The 22,261-nt window shown below is 42.9% G+C and overlaps 3 protein-coding genes and 1 non-coding gene across 7 annotated transcripts in view; 1 reads left to right on the forward strand and 3 right to left on the reverse strand.

Moving 5' to 3' along the window:
* CMC4 (C-X9-C motif containing 4) overlaps positions 1-6,264 on the reverse strand; it is a 10,125-nt gene extending 3,861 nt beyond the window's left edge. The window contains exon 1 of one of the 2 annotated variants that reach the window (XM_024754713.1): positions 6,130-6,264. The gene's annotated coding sequence lies outside the window, so the exon portion shown is untranslated. Of the gene's footprint in view, positions 1-44; positions 180-6,129 lie in introns of those variants that run through there. The other variant, XM_024754714.1, reaches the window with a different exon arrangement.
* On the reverse strand, positions 47-6,223 carry MTCP1 (mature T cell proliferation 1). Its single transcript, XM_024754711.1, has 5 exons — positions 6,130-6,223; positions 1,024-1,175; positions 734-904; positions 601-652; positions 47-509 (listed from the first exon to the last, which is right to left on the reverse strand). The coding sequence occupies exons 2-4, from the start codon at positions 1,126-1,128 to the stop codon at positions 605-607; spliced, it is 324 nt and encodes a 107-aa protein (XP_024610479.1). The 5' UTR covers positions 1,129-1,175; positions 6,130-6,223; the 3' UTR covers positions 47-509; positions 601-604.
* Positions 6,265-6,606: 342 nt separating the features above from the next.
* Positions 6,607-22,261, forward strand: part of BRCC3 (BRCA1/BRCA2-containing complex subunit 3) — a 72,152-nt gene continuing 56,497 nt past the window's right edge. For 2 of the 3 annotated variants that reach the window (XM_024754708.1, XM_024754710.1), the window contains exons 1-6: positions 6,607-6,753; positions 7,437-7,453; positions 8,181-8,235; positions 14,094-14,213; positions 17,366-17,453; positions 21,891-21,979. In XM_024754708.1, the coding sequence (XP_024610476.1) occupies positions 6,631-6,753; positions 7,437-7,453; positions 8,181-8,235; positions 14,094-14,213; positions 17,366-17,453; positions 21,891-21,979 (492 nt within the window). In that variant the 5' untranslated portion in view covers positions 6,607-6,630. The remainder of the gene's footprint in view (positions 6,754-7,436; positions 7,454-8,180; positions 8,236-14,093; positions 14,214-17,365; positions 17,454-21,890; positions 21,980-22,261) is intronic. The other variant, XM_024754709.1, reaches the window with a different exon arrangement.
* Positions 8,779-8,851, reverse strand: TRNAG-CCC (transfer RNA glycine (anticodon CCC)). The gene has a single exon. It is a non-coding gene; the product is annotated as a tRNA-Gly (tRNA).

Consider the following 22,261-nt stretch of genomic DNA (forward strand, 5'->3'; position numbering starts at 1 on the left):
AGTCCTGGGAGGGGAAACACTGGAGCAAAACCTAGGATATTTACAGGATGGGAGAAGGAAAGGCAGGTGAATTGCTGCAGGGCAAATAAGCGACAAATAGATGTTGATGCTGCTAGGAGCTGCTCTCTTCTCTCTAAATCAGTACCAAGTCCTTGGTGATCAGGGCATCTGTTCTGTAGCAGGTGCTGACTTTTGTGGGATTCATCAGATCCCAGTTCCAGCTGATGATGTCCATTAACGGTTCTATGGCAATTTCCAAAGGAGTCAATTTCAAGTTACGTATCCTAACTAAGTGCTTTTGTTGACTTGCTTTCTGCCTGCATAACCCTTTCTCTGCAGTTCCACTTTCGGTGTTCTTCATGACCCTTCCTAAACTTCTGTGTTCTTGAGCAGTTTTTCAACCCACTCCCTCCCCACAGGCCCACAGGTGGGTGCACTGCAGTGGTGGATGACGTGATTGCCATATACTGAACAGAACAGAGGGGCATATCTTCCTAGAATCCCAGCACCTGGAAAAAAAAGATCATTAAAATCACCACAATCGAATAGGGTGAAAAAGAAGAAGGTGGGTGGGGACAGGGGAGAAAAAGAAATACATACCAGATTAATCATCAGGCAAAAGCTTAAGCAACAGCTCCTGTACTCCCCTGACCTGTCAGAAAAAGAAAAGTTTATAGAGTACTCTGTTATAAGAGTCCCAGTACAATGAAAAATTATTAAGCAACATGTGTACCATTAAATGATGCTGGATCTGCCACAAGCGAGAGTTGTTATCCATGTAGCGCTCCTCGGGGTAGAGTTGCCACATGAGAGGTAGCTGGGAGGTGAGAAGGTGACTTGGCCTGGCTGCGTCACCTAAAGGAACCTGAACTTGCTGAACTCGTGCCCTTAGGAAACTCGTCTCCTAATGGAAAGAAACGATCAAAAATAAAACCAAAGACTTCAGGATATTGAGACTGGTTAGAAACCAAGTTGCTTGAAAGCAAAAATCAAGAAAGAAATAAACAAAATGTAAACAGTTACCTCTTCCAGGACGGCCACCCACGTGCGCTGGTGTTCGTCGCGGTAGATACCCTCTTGGTGAACCCAGAGGTGATCGGGTGGAGCCCCCACATCCTCTCCTGCCATCCTGGGCTTTGGATTCCAATTCTAGCCCTGCTTTTCTCCACCTAAGCCTGCAGCACCCGCGCACAGGACACAGGTGTGACTTTTTGGGTTGGAATGAACTCACCAATGAGCAAGGTGACCTGGTACTAGCAACCACCAACTAGAAGCAAACCTCACCTATGTCTATCTGCACAGCCTAAACAGAACTGAGGATGTCTGAAGCTCCCTGGCAGACACTGAAGTGACACTCAGGCAGAACCCTGGGTGATGCTGCTGACTGCGAAGCACTCAAGAATTCTGCTAGGTGAGGGGTTCCGTGGAAATGTGGGCCTAGCGCTACAGGAAGCCGGGCAGTGGTCTCACAGTCTTTGCATTCAGCAAGCAGCATCTGACAAAATGCAGTGAGCAACGGAATATGCACAGGAGTGCGCATAAGGGCACACTTATTTGGGCAGGAAAGCAGTATAACAGACACATGCATGCCATATTCTCCAGGTAAAAGCCCCTTCCAAGCAGTTTCCATTTTAAAAGGTAAGACTGTGAAGGTCAAATCATGTAATGTGCATGGCTTTCTAAATTGAAATTAGAAGTTTGTTTTAAGGGCAAACGACCTATTTATCAGTTTGCTTAGAAAGGCTACTTATAATGGCTAGGCGTTTCCAGAAGGGAGTTTTCATTTTAGGGAAAATACTTATGGTCGCATCGTTGCAACAGACCCTGGGGATCATGATGATTCAGAGCTGAGAGACAGCAAGTGATAGTCACCCATCTGGGTCCTTGTTTCACTTTAATAATGCTTCAGGATGTCACAGGAGCCCATTTTTCCATAGACGCGTGGGTTTAAATTCTGTTTTCCCAAGTCAGAAGGTCAGAAAAGCCCATCTGCCCTTTGGGAGGTGTAAAGGAAGCACACCTCTGGGCAAACTCTTTCCATAACGCAGACTCAGCTCCGACCCCATAAGGATCCTCTGCCCAGGTCTGGGTCTCATTCAGGGCCTCACAACAACTTGAGCTGCATTTTACAGGAATGAACCTTTTGGAGCCAGCTTACAGCGTCGCAGCGTGCTTTCACTGGGTGTCTATGTTGGGCAGAGTGCAGACACGGCATTGGGGGATCTGCTCCAAAAAACAGAGGCCTCCTATTCCCGTTAGGCGGCCTTTAGGTAAGAGAGGGACTGCAGCACAACTTGGGAGGTTGTTAAACCCTCAAATGAGATTGTCAAGAGGAAACGAGATGCCAGAACACAGGATGATGCCAGAAAGAAGAACTAATTGAGCTGAACCAAGCCTTCTTTTCAAGAACAACAATCTGAGTCTGATTTGTTGTTGTTTTTCTTTAACATTGCTGGTTTACCTTCCCTAAAAGGTAAGTGGAAAATATCTTCTATAGACTTAGGAAATGGTCTGATTGTAGCGAATAATTTATGAGCATCACACTTGCCTCGCCCATTGCACCCTGAGCGGACCTGACTCTGAGCCCATCGTAGCTTTTGTCTTACAGGGCTCTCTCATTTCAAACTCACCTAAAGCAGAACACCTTCTCCTAAACCAAATCCTGATTTCTCGCAGTGGCAACACAGCCTCTCCTGATCCCGCGGACTCAAAACTTGTGAGTTATCGTGGACTTCTTCCTCTTCTTCAGTTGGTGCGTCCCACCTGTCACCATTTCCAGCAAGCACCACTACCACTGTACTTGAGACCAACTTTCCCCCATACCAGGTTCATCATGTCTAGCGCCGTACCCTTGCTCTCGCTTTCCGCTCGCCTAACGCTCCTCCCCGGGCCTCTCTGCCTATCTCAGTACTATTACCACAGAGGGCAGGTGCCTGCCTTCTTGATGAAAACTTCCTGCCTCTTATGAATACTGTAGCATTTACGTCTAAACTAAAACTCAGATTTGACCGCTAATTATAAATTGCTTCGCATTCTGCTCTGCGCCCCCCCCCACCCCAGTACAGTGTTATAAGCACCTCAACAGAAGGAATAATACAGCACTGGACACCCTAAGCCTCAAATACTAGTCAAACAGTGTTCCTGTGAGTGGATGGATACGTATGCTGAGTAGAGAGGGGAGGCAAAGGCCACACGAGCGTGGGTAGGGAGTGACCCTCTGGGTCTGTTATATAGCTATACATTATTTTGTTCAAAGCCATTTTTTTCCATTTAGCAGATACAACTGTTCTGCCTCTCTTTCTCCCCAAGATTTTGGAAAGGAGAGATAAAAACAAAACCCAATAAATACTAATGTCAAAATAAAATATATTAAAGTCTGAATTTTGAGTACAAAAGAAACACGTGCCCCCCCTCAAAGTAGAAACCAAATGTTAAAGGTTTTAGGACCATCTCAACTTCACAGATAGGTCCTAGCAACAACTAATACGTTGACACATTGACATTTAAATCTGTTTTGAATGAAAAGCAAAATTTTACTGGTTACATCGACATTAAAAGGAAATAATTCCACTGGCATAGAGGGCAAACAAATTGGATGCTCTGAGTTAGTAAGAATCACTACAAAGAGGCCTATGAGTCACTACAAAATATTCTCAGAAGAAAGGCAGCGTGGTGTGCTGCTGTGACCTGAAGGACAACATGCTGGGCATCAGCAGGATGAACCTGGGACAAACGCCAGCACACAACCCTGGACTTGCATGCGCTACCAGAGACAGCATGAAGGCCCAGCGAAAGGCAACTGCAGTGATCAAGGGACTGAGAAGCTGCCCTGTGAGCACGAATCAAGAGCCTCAGCAGAGAAAAGCCAAGGCTCAGTGAGAGGGATTAAGATCAAAGCCACAAAATCGCAGGTTGTATGAATGGAATACAGTTTCCCTAAAAGTGACCCTTGGAACACTTGCCCCTACTTTTTCCTTGGTCAAATAAGTTTGGGAATCTTGTAGAATCGTAAAGAACATAAGTACAGTAAAACCTCTGGCAAGTTATGCAGTAAAGAAACTTTATTTTAACATTCCCCAAATTTATTTGACTAGAGAACATTCTCCTCCATATGACAGTTGAGCCAAGATGAATCTCTGAAAACCTCGAGATAAACTTAGGTACAACGTGCAATACAAAACACAGAGCATAAACCTGCTCCACGCAACTGAAGGAATACTGCCAGCTGCAAGTTCAAATGGATTCAAAAACGTGTTCATAGGGAATTCCCCGGTGCTCCAGTGCTTAGGACTCCGTGGTCCCAATGCAGGGGGCACAGGTTCGATCCCTGGTCGGGGAACTAAGATCCTGCACGCCGCACGGCGCGGCCAAAAAAAAAGAAGTATTTATATACCTTTATTACCCATGAATGCACTAAAAAAGATTGTCCCCGTGGGGGTTACCTTGATGCCACGGCCAGGGACCACACTGGCCTAGACAGAATATTTCTTAATAAGGCAGTTTGTGAACTATGTCTTAAGTAGGATAGACCACACAGAAGGGCTTGCTTCGGTAGGTAATGCAAGTAAAACCATTATTTTTCATTTACAGAATGAATCATTTTTGTCTTTTAAAAGAAGTATAATTTGGTTTAATTTCCAGGTGTTTGAACAGTTTTTAAACATGAATCAGTTGAATACACTTACTTTATTTGAAGTCGATTAATAAACTCATCTACTTACAATGGGTGAAGTTACCAAGCCCTGGAGTCAGCCCGGCCTGTGTATGAATGCTGATTTTGCCACTTACTAGCTCTGTGACCTCGGATAAGTTACACTCTCTACACTCCAGTTTTCTAAGATGTCAAATGAGAATTAAAGAACAAATTAATTATAACTGTCAGCACTTACCTAGCACTTCCTACATGTTTATATATTGACTCTTTTAATCTTCACAGTCACCCATTAGATGGATACTATTATTACCCCCACTTAAAGATGAGGGAAGTAAGGCACAGAGAAGTTAGCTAACTTGCATGAGGTAACACAGCTAGGAAGTTGCAGAGGCTGATTCCAATTGGGGCAGTTTACACACACAAGGTATACAAATGCTTAGTAGAGTGTCTAGCACATGATAAGCTTGCCATAAATGTTAATAGTTTTTTTTCTACTCCAATTAAACTTTAGAGCTGTAAAATGCAGCCATGAGCATTATAAAAGGTAGAGAATATCATTGTGGGATATGAGATTGACTAACACCAACCATAGACAAAAGGTGTTTTTCTTCTCGAAGCTGCCTAAAAGTGCTTATAAACGCAAGACGTCCCATCACAAAACATAAAAATAACAACAGCCATACTTGCACCATCAGCGCAGGGCATACTAGCCGCGAATAGCCATTGAAAACAATATATGCTGTAAAATTGAAGCTTAAGAGAAAAATTAGATGGGTCCAGTGTAATTGCACACATGAAATTTCGCCCCAGCTTCATCATTATCAAAATTAATCATGGAAGGATGTGCAATATGATTCTTAAACATTAGGTAAAAATGGAGGTTGCTGGCATGGATGTTCCAGATAGTTCCACTGGACGTGGGCCCTATTTGTGGGGAGATCGGGGTTGGAACTGACTTGGGAGAAAAGAGCAAAGCATCAACACCTCCTCCAGCAGCACCCTGGGCATGTTCCCTTTCCAGTACTGCCCTGTCCGCCTGTCTCCCAACTACACATGGAACAGAGAAGCAGATCAAACCCACAGAGGCACTGACTGGCCGTGGCGGCAGCACGGCATAGATTTTTCTTTGGTTTTGAATCGTTCCCAGAATCCGCGTGTAATTCCTAGCCTCGGGAGTGGGAGATGTGTACTGTCCCCTATTGCACGTTTATCACACCTCAAAAGAAAATTACTTTTACATATAATTTCACCAGGTCTGATATCACCGAGACAAGGCGAGCTGAGGAAACTTGTGCATATCTGCTGCGATCTGCGATACATCCGACCTCGAACAGAAACTTCAGTTCCCCTTTCCCCTTCCCTGTATCGAACAAATAAATACCTAAAAGCCTTTGGAGAAAGTAGCAGCCGCCAAGCTTAGGAGTGATACTTTTTCAGACACAGTATAACACTGTTTCTGCCAAGAGGTTACTCACATGAATATAGTGTTTCTTGGGCTAATTATCCGCCTCGAGAGCAGCGAGGCTACAACTTCAGGTCACCCACCCCGGGCCACTCAAGCCGGGATCGGGACGTGAGCCCGGGGCGAGCCGAGGGGCATTCCGGGCCGAGGTCACCGAACCGAAGTTACGGGGCGCGGGCCGGCCACCGGAAGTGGTCCAGGGAAAGAGAGTGGTCCCAAATTCAGGGCCCCTAACTTGGAAACAAAACAAAATAAAAGAAAACCTTAACTCAGGACCGAATTTCAAAAGAGCGTCCCTTGGGCTCGAAAGGCCGGCGCGCGCGGCGATGCCGCCTGAGGGAGGTCCCCGGAGCGTGTAGGCCGCGCACGGCTCTTCTCGGCGGGCGGGCAAAATGGGCGCCGGCGCTCAGGAGGCGCCGGCCCGGCCGTCCGGGCGCTCCTCACAGACCACGTCCGCCCGCGGCCCGAGAGCGCCGCCTCCCTGCCGAACGGACGTGAGCAGGGCCAGATCAAGATGGCGGTGCAGGTGGTGCAGGCGGTGCAGGCGGTTCATCTGGAGTCGGATGCTTTCCTAGTTTGTCTCAACCACGCTCTGAGCACAGAGAAGGAGGAGGTGATGGGGCTGTGCATAGGGGAGGTAAGTCATCCAGTAAGCCCGGCCGGAACCCTGCTGAGCAGTCCCACCGTGTCCCCTGGTTGGGTGTTGCCAGCGCCCAGGGCTGCGGAGGCCACAGGCACTCCTGACTCAGATCCTTGGACGTATCCTTTGGATGGTCCTGTCGCCTGGCCCCCGTTTCCTCGCGTCACTTAAGGCTTCTTTACCCTTCCGCAAGCCACCAGCGATCCTCCTAAGCCTCGGGGAGTGGGGGGGAGGGATGGAAGGCTCACTTTTTCTTGTAGTCTGTGGCTTTTCTTTAGATCTGGAGTTATAAACCCATTGACCAAAACTGCAAGTCAGATCAGAAAGACGATCTTTTATAATGAGGACATCAGTGTATCAGGAAGCAGCTGACCACGATTAGGGCCCCTAGCCTCGCCTCCGCTCTTCCCTCTAGGAATCATTTTGAGGGTTAGGTTCCAAATAACCCAAGACAGGTGAGGGTTTCCAAGAATCCCAAGTTTCCACTGCGTTAAATATTGCAGAGGGGTGAAAGAGGATGAGGAAATAGAGCTTACTTGTTGGCAATCCGAAGTAAGAATTCTCCAGTCTTTCATGCCGGTGTACAGGAACACATAACCTAATTTTCATATTATCTGCATCCATGTACATCTAATACACTTAATGTGATCAATAATGTTTTCTGCTCTTTCCCACTCTAGTTGAATGATGACCCAAGGTAAGACTATATTTCTTTACTCCTATCTTTTGATCTCTTTGTCATTGTTAACTCAAAATTATCACAACTTTCGCAATGTTTTGTACAGGTGGTATTTTAAGTTACCATTATGACTGTGGAGCTCCCTCAAGAACACAGTTTCAATTCCACCCCAACCCTGAAAGTTGCTTTCCACCTTGCTTTCTAGTAGGAGGATTTTCAGTTGAGATATGTATGATCCTATGTGAAAAATATGTTTGGGGGAGCCAAGATCATAAGTGAACCTGTGAAAGCTCTCTGTGGCAGATGATGTGCATATGAGGAGACATTTCCCCCTATTAATCCATTTCTCTATCTAAATTGTCAATGGCTTTCTGCCTCCCCCTGGTGGACCCTACAGTGATCTCAGAGATCCACAGCGGCTTGAATGCTTGAGGCGGTGAAAGCTTTGGTCTACCTTTATTTAAACGTCAGAGCACAGCAGTTTCTCCTTGTCAAACTCACCTCCTTAATACCCAGGATTATAGGACTTTAGCTTTGTCCATGAAAACTATGCACTCGCCACATATGTCTCAGAGTCCTTCTAACAGACATATGAGCACAGCTCTAGCTAGCCTCAGTTTACTTTCCCTCCTCTTCCTTTGTCTCTGCTGTTTCATTGCAAAAACTGCTATTCCTGTTACTTTGCTTTAATACCTTTTTATATTCCAAACCTCAGTTCCCTTTTTTTCTAATTTATCCCCAAAAGGAGTGACCCCAAATTTACATATACTGGAACTGATATGCGCACAGTTGCTGAAAAGGTACGTGTGCTATAGCTATAATTTTGCATGATGAAAACTTGCACTTGGGGAGGGATTTCTGTATTCTGTTTGATGATCTCAGCCAGGGTTAACCCAGTTCATGCAGACCCACGTTTGGCTGGGTGGGGTGTTCTCTCTAGGAAAAGCAGATGAAGAATCTACTCAGCAGGAATGGGACCTAATTTTCTATTCTTTCTAGCAAATTATTACTACTTGATCAGGATGAGTAACCACTGTCAGCTCTCCTCCTTGCTGTCCTCTGCGGGGTTTCTGGCCCTTCTCTCATCTTCCTTGAGACCTTGCTGGTTCACATCCTTGAGATCTGGTTCACATCATTGTTATCTTTTTATCCCAAGTCCCAGTATCTACTCAGGCAACCCCTCTCTGCTTATAGGCAACCTGTCTGCACTCCCGCCCTGCCTTTTCTTTCCTTTTTATTTCTTTAATATGTATTTATTTATTTGGCTGCACGGGTCTTAGTTGTGGCACGCATGATCTTCGTTGCTGCGTGTGGGATCTTTAGTTGCGGCATGTGGGACCTAGTTCCCTGACCAGGGATCGAACCCGGGCCCCCTGCATTGGGAGTGCAGAGTCTTAACCACTGGACCACCAGGGAAGTCCCCCTGCCCTGCCTTTTCTGGCATGCTCGAGCTTTTATGGTCGAGTATAATGCTTCTCAACCTAATTGTGGTGTAGGACCAGTTAATTTTTTCCCAACCTGTTGCAGACCAATGGTTTTGTAAAATACAATAAAAATAAATTATGTCCTCTTCTCCTACCGAGCAGACAATGGAGGTGATAAAAGCTATCAGGCAACAACTCCATCTAATTATTACCCCCATGTACAGTCTTCCCAAATCAAGGAAAGAAGTCTACTTCCCATCCAGAGCTGCAGCTTCTTCAAAGACCTTGCTTATCAAATATCTTGTCTCTCTTCTGAGTCTTCAACCTATTCCTGTCATCTGGCTTTTTTCCCTTAAGATACAACTGTGCTTAAATTACTCTCATTTTCAGAAAGGAAAGAAAAATAACTTCTCAATCCTGTACCTTCCTGTAGTGAACTGCTCTTGTATCCTTCCTTTAATAGTCAGACCTCTTAAAAGAATAGGCTGCAATCATTCCTTACTTACCTTCTCCGGTGAAAGCAACCACCCTGTAGTTTGCAGTTCTACCTCTCCAGCCACCTCCTCATTGCTCCATCAGTGGATTATTCCTTGGTGCTTACCTTACTTAATCTTTGTCCTCAGAACTCTGAACTCTCACAGGGTGTTTTATTTGTTTTGTTTTTGCTGTGTCTAGCATTCCTCCCCCCTCTCTCTCATCCTTTATGGAATCTTCCTCCTCTGCCTATGCATCAAATATTGGGATTCTCCAAGTTTCTGCCTTCACCTCCTCCTCTTCCCAGAATGTCTTCCTGGCCAGCCTTACCTCCCCTATGGCTTTACCTGCAGCAGACATTGAGGTTAGACAGGTCTGTCTTCAAATACTTTCTCTGATACTTGTGTGACTTAGGACATGTTACTTAACATCTGTGAGCTTTGCTTTCTTTATCTGCAAAACAGGGATAATGACAGCCACCAGTTTCATAGAATTGTTGGGAGAGTTGGATCTGGGTAATGTGTGTAAAACACTCATCTGTAGAATGGGCGTAACAGTAGTACCGACCTCACCGGGTCATGGGGAGAGTTAGTTAAATTAATACACGAAAAGCACTTTCCAAGTGCCTGACGCATGACATTGGCCATTCTGACTTGTTGTTAATGGCCAGTAGGTGATGGTTAGTATGAGTTATCCCAAAGCTCCAGAACTTCATACTCCACTGCCTTCTGGACATCCACGTTTATCCAGACACGGGTATCTTAAACTAACGTGTTCAAAACTGAACCTTTCCTCTTCCTCAAACCCTCTCCTCCAGCATTTTTCCTGCCATAGTAGTTCCCATACCTGGCTGCACCTTGGAATCACCCAGTAATCTTTACAAAATCCTGATACTGACTCAGTTGGTATTTGGTGAGACCTGTGTGGCAGGAGTTTACAAAGCTCCCCAGGTGATTCTAATGTGCAGCCAGGTTTGGGAACCACTGCCTGCCATTCAGAACCATTAATGTAGATTGCTTTCCCGTTTGTTTCCAATGCACCATCCCAACAATTGCTACCCTAGTTGAGGTCCTTATCACTTCCTTTATGGAATACTGCATCAGCCTCTCCACTGGTCTCCTTGCCGTGAGTCTGTCTCACCTCTAGTCTTTTCTTCTGACTACTTAGGATGTGACCTTTTGAGAACATAAGTCTGCTTGGCTAACTCCTTATTCCTTGCAGTTCAGCCCAGGTGCCACCTGCCTCCTTGAAGGAACCTGTCCTGACCTGTAGGCTAGCTCCTTGAGCATATCTATTGCAGTGCATATATGTTGTCTTAGAGTTGTTTACCTGTCTGTCTTCCTGGATGTGACTACTGTATCCTGTTTATCTTTGTATACTCAGGCCCTCATGTAGTGCCTCACATATAGTACATACTTGATAAATACATGTTGTATGATTAACATACATCCCCTACAGGAGGAAATGAGTGTTACCTGCCTGTGATCCATGGAGGGCCATGCCAGGGGGCACAGACTTTCTGTAAAGGGCAAGATGGTAAATGTTTAGCTTCGCGGGCCATACAGTTTCTACTGCAGTTCCTCAGCTCTGCCAGTGTAGTGCAACAGCAGCTACTGGAACATAAATGAATGAACGTGGCCAGATTTGACCTGAGGGAGGCCAAGCAGGCCATAGTTTGCTGACCTTTGATCTGCACCAAGGCAGAAGAGCCAAAGGAACTGGGCTTTAGTACCTTAATTCCAAGACTGGAAAAGCGTAGGGACCAATCTAGCTCAGCTGTAATATCTAACTTCTAGTTTGACTATGACCATACCAGTCTGTTCCTCAAACCCTTCAGCTACCTGTGACTTTCAGGGACATCCATCAGTCCTTTGTGACTTTTATTTATGCTTGTTTCATTTTGTTTATGATCTGTTCCTGGGCTCGTCTCACCACCCTATCCTGAACTTCTTTTACGCATTCCTCTTAGGCACTGAAACTTTCTCTGAGAAAGAGAAAATTCATGCTGGGCATCAACTCCTACTAAAGTACATTCCCAGTCTTAATGATGTAATTTTATTTTTCAAGAGTCCATGTCCTCATCTTGAATTCTATGTCAATTTGTACCTGCAAATTAGATATTAAACTTCATGAGTTCAGCAACCTTATCTTCTAATTAATGTTGGCATGCCATATCTTTTTCCATCCTTTTATTTTTAGCCTTTCTGTGTACTAATATTTTCAAGGGTGTCTCTTATTAGCAGCATATAGTTTAAAAAATCCAATCTGATAACCTTTTTAATTGGACTATTTAGTCCAATTACATTTAATGTAATTATATATGTATATATCCCCCACACATATACATATATATGTTATAGCTGTCATATTTTTGCTTTCTATTTGACCCACTTCTCTGTTTTGTCTTTTTCTCCTTTCTTGACTTCTTTTGGACTCATCAGTATATTTTATTATTCTCCTTTGATCCTCCATTAATCAGTTATAACATTTTTTACTCTCCTTTTAGTCGTTATCCTACATATTACAATATGCATTCTTAATTTGTTAGTCTAATACAAATTACTATTTTTACCATTTCACTGATAGTACTGGAACTTTAGAACATGTAAATTTCATTTGCATCCTCCCACCTTTTGGATTATTGTTTTCATGCATTTTAATTATTTGCATATCTTAAGCCCCACATGACATTGTTTTTTGGGGGTTTTTTTGTTTTTGTTTTCTTTCTTAAAGGGCAGAGTGACTTTTTATTTATTTATTTTTGGCTGCATCGGGCCTTAGTTGCGGCACATGAGTTCTTCATTTCGGCATGCTGGCTGTCTAGTTGTGGCACACGGGGTCAGTAGTTGTGGTGTGCGGGCTTAGTTGCCCTGCGGCACGTGGGGTCTTAGTTCCCCAACCAGAGATGGAACCTGCTTCCCCTGCACCGGAAGGCAGATTCTTAACCACTGGGCCACCAGGGAAGCCCCCCCACATGACATTGTTATTACTGTTTTGTACAGTCAGCATTACATTTGTACTTACTCACATATTTTACCCTTTACAGTGTTCTTCATTCCTTCTTTCATATCTGGGATTTTCCTTTCTCTTTTTAGTATTTTCTGTGCTGACAATGATCTCTCAATTTTTTGCATGTGAAAACGTCTTTATTTTACTTTCATTTTTGAGGGATGTGTTCTCATTCAAAGAACTCTTCATAGAATTCTTGGTTGGCAGATCTTTTCTTTTTGCGCTCTGACACGTCACCCATTCTCTTTATGCTTTGATTGTTTCTGTTCAAAAGTCAGCTCTTTGTCTTGTTGCTCCTTGGAAGGTCAAGTGTCTTTCTGTCTGCTTTTGATTTTCCTTATTGTATACGCTGTGCCTGCCAGACACGTGTGTGTATTATAAGAAAAGCTGTATGTGAGGGTAGAATGATTCATTCTTTACAGGATGAGCAAGGAATTCAAAGTCTATGAAAGAGTTCATGAGGTGAAAAAGGCATGAAAGGGAAGCACATTTGAAGCTCGGCAGCCACACGTGCCTCATGGCTGCTGTGTTGCACAGCGTAGGTCTATAGGTTACTTCAAAATCTCGTCTCAGATCTCACCCTTGTCCGGGCAACGTCTGGCAATGCCATACCCACCTTTTCTCCTGAAACTCTTGAACAACTTCATTGTTCTGGTTTTGACTGCTGTCTTCCTTCCTGGCTCCTCTTACTGTAGCCCATCCTATACCATGGGTATCCCCCAGGATTCACCCTGGACCTCTGCTCCCCCTGCCCACACTATTCCTTGCCTTTATTTACATCCTCTCATCTCAGTTCAGCTCATCTGAAAACACCCTCATCTTTCCTCCTTCTTGATCCTTTCTAAACTTGGATCTGCCTCCTCTGTTCTACCTAGTTTCAACCCTGAAACTTCAGAGTCATCCTTGACAGTTTCGTGTCCTGTATCACCCATGGTCCGTAAGCTACCAAATCTCGTGGATCCTTGCTTCTTAATGAATCTCAAGTCTGTTTCTTCCATCTCTGACATACACTTAGTCCAGCGCTTCATGGTCAAGCTCTCTGAAATAATGTCCTTCCTTCTAGGTCATCCTGCAGATCGTGGCTTGGCATTTGAGACCTTGCATGTTTTCACTCTAACCTTCTTTCTTAGCCTTACTGCCTGCCATTCCACCTCAAGTTCTGTACTACCTAAATGAGTTGGCCAATTTGTCTCCCAAACACGTCATTCGCATCTATTTGGCATCTACAGAAATTCTATCTATGTGTGCGTGTGTGCGTACACACACACACACACACACACACGACGATCAGGAAATAGATAACACTCGTCTGCCTTTTCTGTAAAGATTTTTTTCCAATCTAAGAGACTCCTTTCCTCTGGGCTCCTGCAGCATTTATTTACTGCGTTATTTTAGTGTAGTTTCGTGTATGATTCTTGCTGTGCAACCACACGTTAGCATTTTGAGCACTTGGATTGTCAGCACTCTGACTTGTATTCCTGCACATAGTTGGAAATCAAATGATTGTTAGTTGATCATTGCAAAAGTCCTCCCTTGATCTAAACATTAGCCTTTATATTTTTGTTTTGAAATGTATATACTGAGGTCGGATGTCTTTTATTTGAAACGTTCTGTTATTCATGAGAAAAAATGCCTGTTTTCTAAGATGGAAACTTTAACCTGATAATGTAATACGATGCAGTCCCGTAATTGCAGGGAGAGATGTTATTCGAGAGAGACAGAAGTAAACGTTTCTGTGGATTTTCCTTTAGGTTGACACCGTCAGAATTGTTCACATTCATTCTGTCATCATCTTGCGGCGTTCTGATAAGAGGAAGGATCGAGTGGAAATTTCTCCAGAGCAGCTGTCTGCAGCCTCGACAGAGGCAGAGATATCCTTACTGGTCGATGAGAAGCTTTTATGTGCTTTGAGGCTTCCAGGTTCCTCCGTTTGCTGCTTAAGCAGATTTCGCAGCTTTTCTTCCTAGTGACTCTTTCCCAGTTACATTTCTCTTTTTGAGTGGCTTTTATTGGAAGAACTGGACATTTCTAACATTTCTGCTCTTAAATGCCAAAAGATCCCAGGGTCCAATACTATGACAGTGAACTCTCTGGGGAGTCCCTGTCTCCTTCCTCTCCACTCCCCTCTGCCCCGTCTATCCCATCCCCCCGCTCCCACAGTTTTTGTAATATCATTTAGCTTCTAGGCCTTTCACTATCTTGGTCTCTCTCCTTTGGAGATTCTCTTTTGAGGCTGCCTCTCAAAAAAATGCAGTGCTGAGAACTGAATGTAATATTCCATGTTAAATATAACCAAAGAGCGATCAGTTGGGACATTTGCTTCCTATGATCTGGACTCCATACCTCAACTGTAACAAATTAAACTTGCATCAGCGGTTTTAGTAATTTATCATCCTTTCAGATTAAGTTAATCTTGTAGTCAATTAAAAAGTAACTTTTAAAAGTAGAAAACATGCATGGTACAAACTTTAAAAGGTACAAAAAAGTATACAAAGTAAGTATTTCTCTCTAGCCTCTGTGCCCCAATTCCCCCACCATCCCTCCCTGGACATAACCAGGGGTATCAGGTTTTCATGTGTCCTTATGGATGAATTCTGTGCATATGGAAACATATAAGAATATTTTCTTTTTTAAAAAGTATTTAATACATATGGTAGCTATGACATTACCTAACAGTGTATCTAGAGATTTGTCCACATTACTATATAGAGATGTCTCATTCTTATGACTACATAATACAGCCCTGGATGGCTGTGCTGTCCTCATGCAGATGTTTAGGTTATTTGCAGTCTTTTACTGACAGTGCTGCAGCAAATAACCTTGGACGTTGCATTTCACAAATGTGTGCGTGTATCTGTAGAATCAATTCCTAGATGTGAAATTGCCGGGGCAAAGGTTATATGGACTTGCGCCTGTAGCAGTTTGACCAGTTTACCCTCTAGCCATGTGCAAGAGTATCTGTTTCCCCACACCCTTCTAAACGTTGTATGTTATCAAAGTTTTGCTTTTGTGCTGCGAGGCCCTGGTAAATCAAAGTTTTTGGTTGTTGCCAACCTGATTGGCAAAAAATTGTATCTTCTTTCTTGCAATTTTAATTAGCATTTTTCTTGTGAGTAAATTTGATCAGCTTTTAATTTTTAGGAGTCATTTGTATTTTTCTCTGAATTATATGGTTATTTCCTTTGCCCGTTTTTCTATTGATTTGGAAATATTTTTCTTAATAATTTATAGTTTATGTTAAGAAAGCTAGCCTTTTGTGATAAGGATAGTGATTTTTGTCAGCTTTTTCACGGTATGTGTGTGTTTTTCCCCAATCAAATTGTTCTTGTTGCACTTTTATATAATCATATATATCAGTCTCCTCTTATGATGTGTACCTTTTGCATCTTTTTTTAAACTCTTTAGTTTGAAATAATTATAGATTCATGGAAAGTTGCAAAAATAGTATGGGAAGGTCCCTGTACCTTTACACAGTTTCCCCCAAAGGTTACATGTTACATAACTTACGGTTCAATATGGAAACCAGGAAATTGACATTAATGTGTGTAGTTCTATGCCATTTTGTCATATGTGTAGAGATATATATATAAAAAACCACCACAGCAGTCAAGGTGCAGAACTGTTCCATTACCGTAAAGATCTGCCTCAAGCTTCCCCTGGATAGTCACCCTCACCCTGCGCACCTCAAACCATGGGAGCCATGAATCTGTTCTCTGTCTCCTCACTATAGGTTGGATTTTCCCAATTCTCTGCACACCTGGTAATTTTAGATTGGATGCCAGCATTATGATTTTCCCCTGGGGGCTGGATATCTTTGTATTCCTAGACGTATTTTTTTAGCTTTGTTCTGGGATGCTGTTAGGTTACCGGGGACAGTTAGATCCTATTGATACTTGTTTGAAGGTTTGCTGCGTGGGACCGGAGGAGCTTTCAGTGTAGGAGTCATTTTTTCCCCACACTGCTGAGGCGAGTGCCTTCTGAGCCTCCTGCCCAAGGCCGCCTGAAATTATTAGATTTGCATTCTGGCCAGTGGCCAGCCCCCAGTCCCTGTCCTGCTTGAGTGCTGGGCAGAGTTACCTTCCAGCCTTTCGGGAGGTCCTTTCCCTCGCCTTAGCTGAAGAAATGGGCTTAGGGAAGTTAAGTAACTTCTCTTGGCATTTGAAATTAAAAAAATATATATTTAAAAAGTTTTTGTTGTTGGCTGTGCCACGCAGCATATAGGGTCTTAGTTCCCCAACCAGGGATGGAACCTGTGCCTCCTGCCGTGGAAGTGTGGAGTCCTAACCACTGAACCGCCAGGGAAGTCCCTAAAAAGTATTCTTACACTTAGCTATACAGATAGGACTATTGGGTTTCAATGCAAGTAATTCACAGGAAAATGAACCAGCACTTTACAGTGAGTAGCAACAGAAGGGGACAGCTTCTTATCTCCAACCGAGTTCTTATCTCAAGTCAGAGTCTCAGACAGTTACGGTAAATTTTTATTTCCAGAACAAAGGAGAAAATGTTCTTTTGGGGGATATTTCTAGACAAATGGGGAGACTAAACTGGGGGTCTTTGTTCATTTGGTCTCTGAAACCACCCTACTTGCTATTGTTGACACTGGCAGCCTGCCAGAGAGAAATGAAATGAATTTTTTAAATTTTGTACTTTTTCAGGAATGAGGGTAGGTTGGGCTAGAGGACAGAAGATTACTCAAGTTAATAATGTGACATCCAAAGATTTAGAAGCTTCTTTTCAGATAGCACAGTGATGAGTATTTGAGTGATCAAGTATTAGCTAAATTGGATTAAGAGCATATAACTATATACAATAATGGAAACCAAATGGATTCTATTTAAAAAAAGGAAATACTTTTGGCTTTAGAAGGGAAGTCTGGGAAATTCTGGGCATTGACCTTTTTTCATTCTTTTGTTGACATTAAATTGTGATAGGTTTATTTTAAACTTCAGGTTGCTTTCTGAGCCTTTACTAGCATCACAAATTGTGTTCCCACAAGTTGAAAATACCTTGACAGACACACAGGTTGGCTGAACTAACTGGTCGCCCCATGAGAGTTGTGGGCTGGTATCATTCCCATCCCCATATAACTGTTTGGCCTTCACATGTCGGTAAGTATTATGGGATTGCAATGTTTTTTGTTCTTAGAAATGAATATCATTTTTCCTTCTCCATTACATGGGCTGTGGTTATTTTAAATCAAAATTTAAGTATCCTTACTTAAGCAAACGTCCTTATTTTTATTTCGCTGTTTTAAAAGTACTGATTTATGTCATATTGATTATTTTTAATAGAGATAAAATTTTGGCACTCCATTTTGACAGTATTCAGGAAATCAAGACTAAACCCTGACAATTGGCTGGTATCCAAAATAATGATAATAAATAAACTATAACTGAAAATTGCCGATTGTGACTATCACTGTCTGGTACACTACCATTTGGAAGAATCAAAGGTGTGAAGGGCGGAATTTATAAAACTGATGTTTACAATCTCTGTTTGACACATGGATCATCCTAGCTCTTGGGGCTGTCAACCTACCTCCTCGGCCTTCTAATCAGTATAATGTAACAAGATCGTTTTCTCTCTCTCTTTTTTTTTTTTTTGGCTGCTTTGGGTCTTCATTGCTGCGCGCGGGCTTTCTCTAGTTGCGGCGAGTGGGGGCTGCTCTTCATTGCAGTGCGCAGGCTTTTCATTGTGGTGGCTTCTCTCGTTGTGGAGCACGGGCTCTAGGTGCGTGGGCTTCAGTAGTTGAGGCTCGTGGGCTCAGTACTTGTGGCTTATGGGCTCTAGAGCACAGGCTCAGTAGTTGTGCACAGGCTTAGTTGCTCCACGGCATGTGGGATCTTCCCAGACAAAGGCTGGAACCCGTGTCCCCTGCAGTGGCAGGCAGATTCCTAACAATTGCGCCACCAGGGAAGCCCTGTTTTCTTTCTCTTTATCTTTACCCTTTTTCTCTAATCATGGTCACTTTTTGTCTCTATCTGACTCTTTTGAAAGAATTAGAATAACTTTACTTGCGGAAATGAATGTTTCCTCGTCTAACCCGTGACTTAGAGACCTTCCGCCTCATGGCAGTGAGGAGGAAACAGGCTCCCATGTGTTGAGTAAGTGGCAGTGCTGAGGTCTGAACCATATCGGTCTCCCAAGTCTGTAGCATTTGATACTGCAACCACTCTCTACTTCTTGAAACACTTCCCAAATAATCATGAGGAGTGTGTGGCTCCTAAGAAACTAAGCTGAGGTTCCAGCTGAAATACTTTGTGCAAAAGCAGTCAGCTAATAAGTGGCAGAGTCAGTGTCTCAGTGGAGGTTTCTGTGAATCAGGGGCCTGGGCATTCTCCAGCGTCTGCTTTGTCTGGTTAAGTGGGAATGCTATTTATGAAAACAGGAAATGGAGGAGGAAGCATAGGTTTGGTGGTGGGGAAAAAGATACATAGTCGAGTTATGTCATACCCATGCAACGAACTTACCCAAATTTTACCTATAGGACATGGCTTGCAAAAGAAAAAGGGAAGCAATTTAAAAAGCACAGCCTATTTTGTAAATCGCATGTGACTTGGCACTGTTTTTCAGTTACTCTTACATTAACTTTCCTGTCTTTGTAAGTGCGTAGTAAAAGGAGACATGCGCCTGTAGTTATGTTCCTAATTATAAGATCTGCTTGATCCTTTTATAAGAAGGGAAGCACTGCTATGGTGGTGTCATGGTGTGTTAATTTATTACCAAAGTTGGTGGGTCAGATCAACCTCCCATGACAAATATAGGCTGTAGTTTTAATTAAGCAGTTTTCTATAACCAGTCATTTTTAAAAAGTACATTTCCCCAAACATTCTCTTCTAGAAGTTACATGTCAATACTCCTTAGAATCATTACAAACAAAATTTTTTTGATATTACAATACATTTCTATGCCCTTCTTTAGCAAACTGACATAGATGGAAGCTCTGTTAGGACCAGGGATAGAATAAGTGAAGGCTGAACCAAAATTTTATTGTAATGTGATGACTATCTCAGGGCTCATATTCTAAAAACACTTGTATATATAGTCTCTCATTCTTTTAAAATCCTTTATTATGAACTGGGGTCTGTGGTTTCTGTTTCAGGAAAATTTTGAGTCAAGAGTAAATGAAAGAATATGGTGCTCAGACTGTTCTACTTTTACACCAGGAAACGGGAGGTGTGATTCTTTTGTCCCTTCAGACTGTCTGATGCTGAAAGAAAAATTGGCACAGTTGCGAGAAGGTCTCTTGGATGGTCCTCATTTAGACTAAAGTGTATCTTTTGGATTTGGCATTTAGGAGGTAATTTGGAAGTAATTAAGTTACCTCAGGGAAAAATGTAAATCAGGGTAAGGGGCATAGGGTTTGTATTTTAAGTAACGTGATTAGGCCTCACGGAGAAGGTAACAGTTGAGCAAAAACCTGAAGGAAGTGAGAGTTGGCCGTGCAAATATCTTGCGGAAGAGCATCCCAGGCAGAGAGGAAAAGGCAGTGCAAAGGCCCTGAGGAGGAGCATGCCTGGAATATTTGAGGAAAAGCAGGAGAGCCAGTGTGGCTTTGGGAGTAGCAGATTTTGTGGAGGAAATCAAGTGTGTGCTTTTGGACATGTTGAGTTTCAAATGTCTGGTAGGCAAGTGATGCTCACCTAGCCTGGCTTTGGTCTGTGACCAATTCGATAAGGAGCCTACACCAAACATAAATCCTCTATGTCGGGAGTCCCCTGGTGGCCTAGTGGTTAGGATTCTGGGCCTTCACTGCTGTGGCCCGGGTTCAGTCCCTAGTCAGGGAACTGAGATCCTGCAAGCAGCTTGGCATGGCCAAAAAAAAAAAAAAATCATCTATGTCAACTTAGCATATTGTTTAGTTCAGCTTACATTTTTCTTAAGACTTTGTCAATGAAGGAAGCAGAGCATTAATTTCCATTCCAGCTCAAGCTCTTGTCTCCTTGTGAACGGGTAACAAATAGTTCATGGACCTACTGCCCTGAGGAGCACAGTATTAAGACAACCAAGTCTCAGTGTCAGGTACACAATTGGATATATGATTCGGCAGTTTGGGTAGAAGACCGGAACTAGAGTTTATTGAGTAGGAGTTGGGAGTGGCCAGTATAGAGATGAGATTTGAAGCCGTGGAACTAAATGAACTCCCCCAGGGAGTAAGTGTAGATGGAGAAGAGAAGGTGGCTGAAGACAGAGCCCTGGGCATGCCAATATTTCGAGGATGGAAAGATGGGAAGGATCCAGCCAGAGACTGGAAAAGAACAGCCAGGAAGTTAAGAGGACAGAGATGAGAAGAGTGGGAATGTGAGGCCAAGTGAAGATAGTGTTTCAAAGAGGGAGCAATCGGGTAAATTGAGAACCAAAAATGCATCATTGGTGATCTTGACAGAAGCACTTTGGGTGGCACAGTATGGATACTAATCCATTTCAGATTCAGCAGTTCATCAACAATGGTTGTGGATGGAACGAAATGTAATGAATTATTATGAAGTACCTCTGATGTGCTAGGCATTGTGCTAAAAACATCTGGCAACTTTTAAAATACAAAACCCTGAAAAAGTACGGATGATGTTTATCCTTACTTAACTGATGAGGAAATAGGCTTAGAGGTATTAAAAATTTTACCAAGGTCATATAGCAGGTACAGAGATCATTCAAACAGTGCTGTTCATTTTCACCAACTGTTTCAGCCAGTATTTTTCTCATACTCTTTGCTGGGTACTGTTGGGCCTTACTCTTTACTTAGGAATATATTGGGTAGAAGTCCCAATCCAGATCAATGCGAAGTATATTTAAGAACATATAGAACAAGCTAACTAGGCATAAGTCACCAGACCAAACCATGCTGTGCACTGTTTTGTTGTAATACCAGATCTTTTGTATCCATAAATAATGGTCTGAGTACTTCGTATCTTTAAACTTTGCCTCTGTTCAGTTTTTGGTAATCTTTTAACTAATCCTTTCAAATGTTACTTGGTGCTTGTCTATGATTTCCTTTTCAAAAACTGTGTAACCATTTAGTGAGATTTTGTTTCTGTTCCCTGGAATGTAGTATTTAATTCTATTGTAGTCACTTGTATACAATAGTTTCCTCTGTAATAGTTCTACACTGCCATTCTTTAGTATCAAGTCTAATATATTCACTTCCCTAGAAGCTGTCCATCAAAAGGCTTATTCTAAGAAATCTTGCTGTCTCCTTCAAATGCCTTCCTTTCTTTTGGAGTCCTCCTGGAAGAAATTATCAGGTGTTTTTGGGATAATAGGCTTTCCATTTTTTTCTTTCTATGCTACATTTCATAGCAGGGCTAGTTGTGGGCTAGGCAGCCTAGAATTAGTAACAAATTTTATTATTTAATTGCCGGCTCCTGTAGTATTTCACTAACCTAGTAAAATGTTTATACTTTGACAATAATATTGTCATTAGGATGTACCCCTGTTCTGCCTTTAGAATCTGAATCCCGCGAGGATTGTATGCTGCTGTTATCTTTATATTTTCACGTCTGGGAGATACAGTTTAACAGTAGATTTTTATTTTTGTTTATTTGCAGATGTTCGTACACAAGCCATGTACCAGATGATGGATCAAGGCTTTGTAGGACTTATATTTTCCTGTTTCATAGAAGATAAAAATACAAAGGTATTGTGTGTGTATGCGTGTGTCCATGTGTGTGTGTGTGCACATGCGCATGCGTGTGTGTATAAACACACAGACACAGAGAATAGAGAAAAATCTTTTTGCAATTTTAATAGGGTGGCCAGGGAAGGTTTCAATCAGGAGGGTCATTGAGTCAGGACCTGAAGAAAGTGAGGGAGCAAGTCTTGTGGATTTCTTGGGGGAAGAGCGTTCCAGGCAGAGGAAATAGCCAGTGAAAAGACCCTGAGGTGAGTGTGGCATGTTTAGGGGACATCGAGGAAGTCA

Source organism: Neophocaena asiaeorientalis, unplaced genomic scaffold, assembly GCF_003031525.2.
Source record: "Neophocaena asiaeorientalis asiaeorientalis breed wild unplaced genomic scaffold, Neophocaena_asiaeorientalis_V1.1 scaffold918, whole genome shotgun sequence".
Lineage (NCBI taxonomy): Eukaryota > Metazoa > Chordata > Mammalia > Artiodactyla > Phocoenidae > Neophocaena > Neophocaena asiaeorientalis.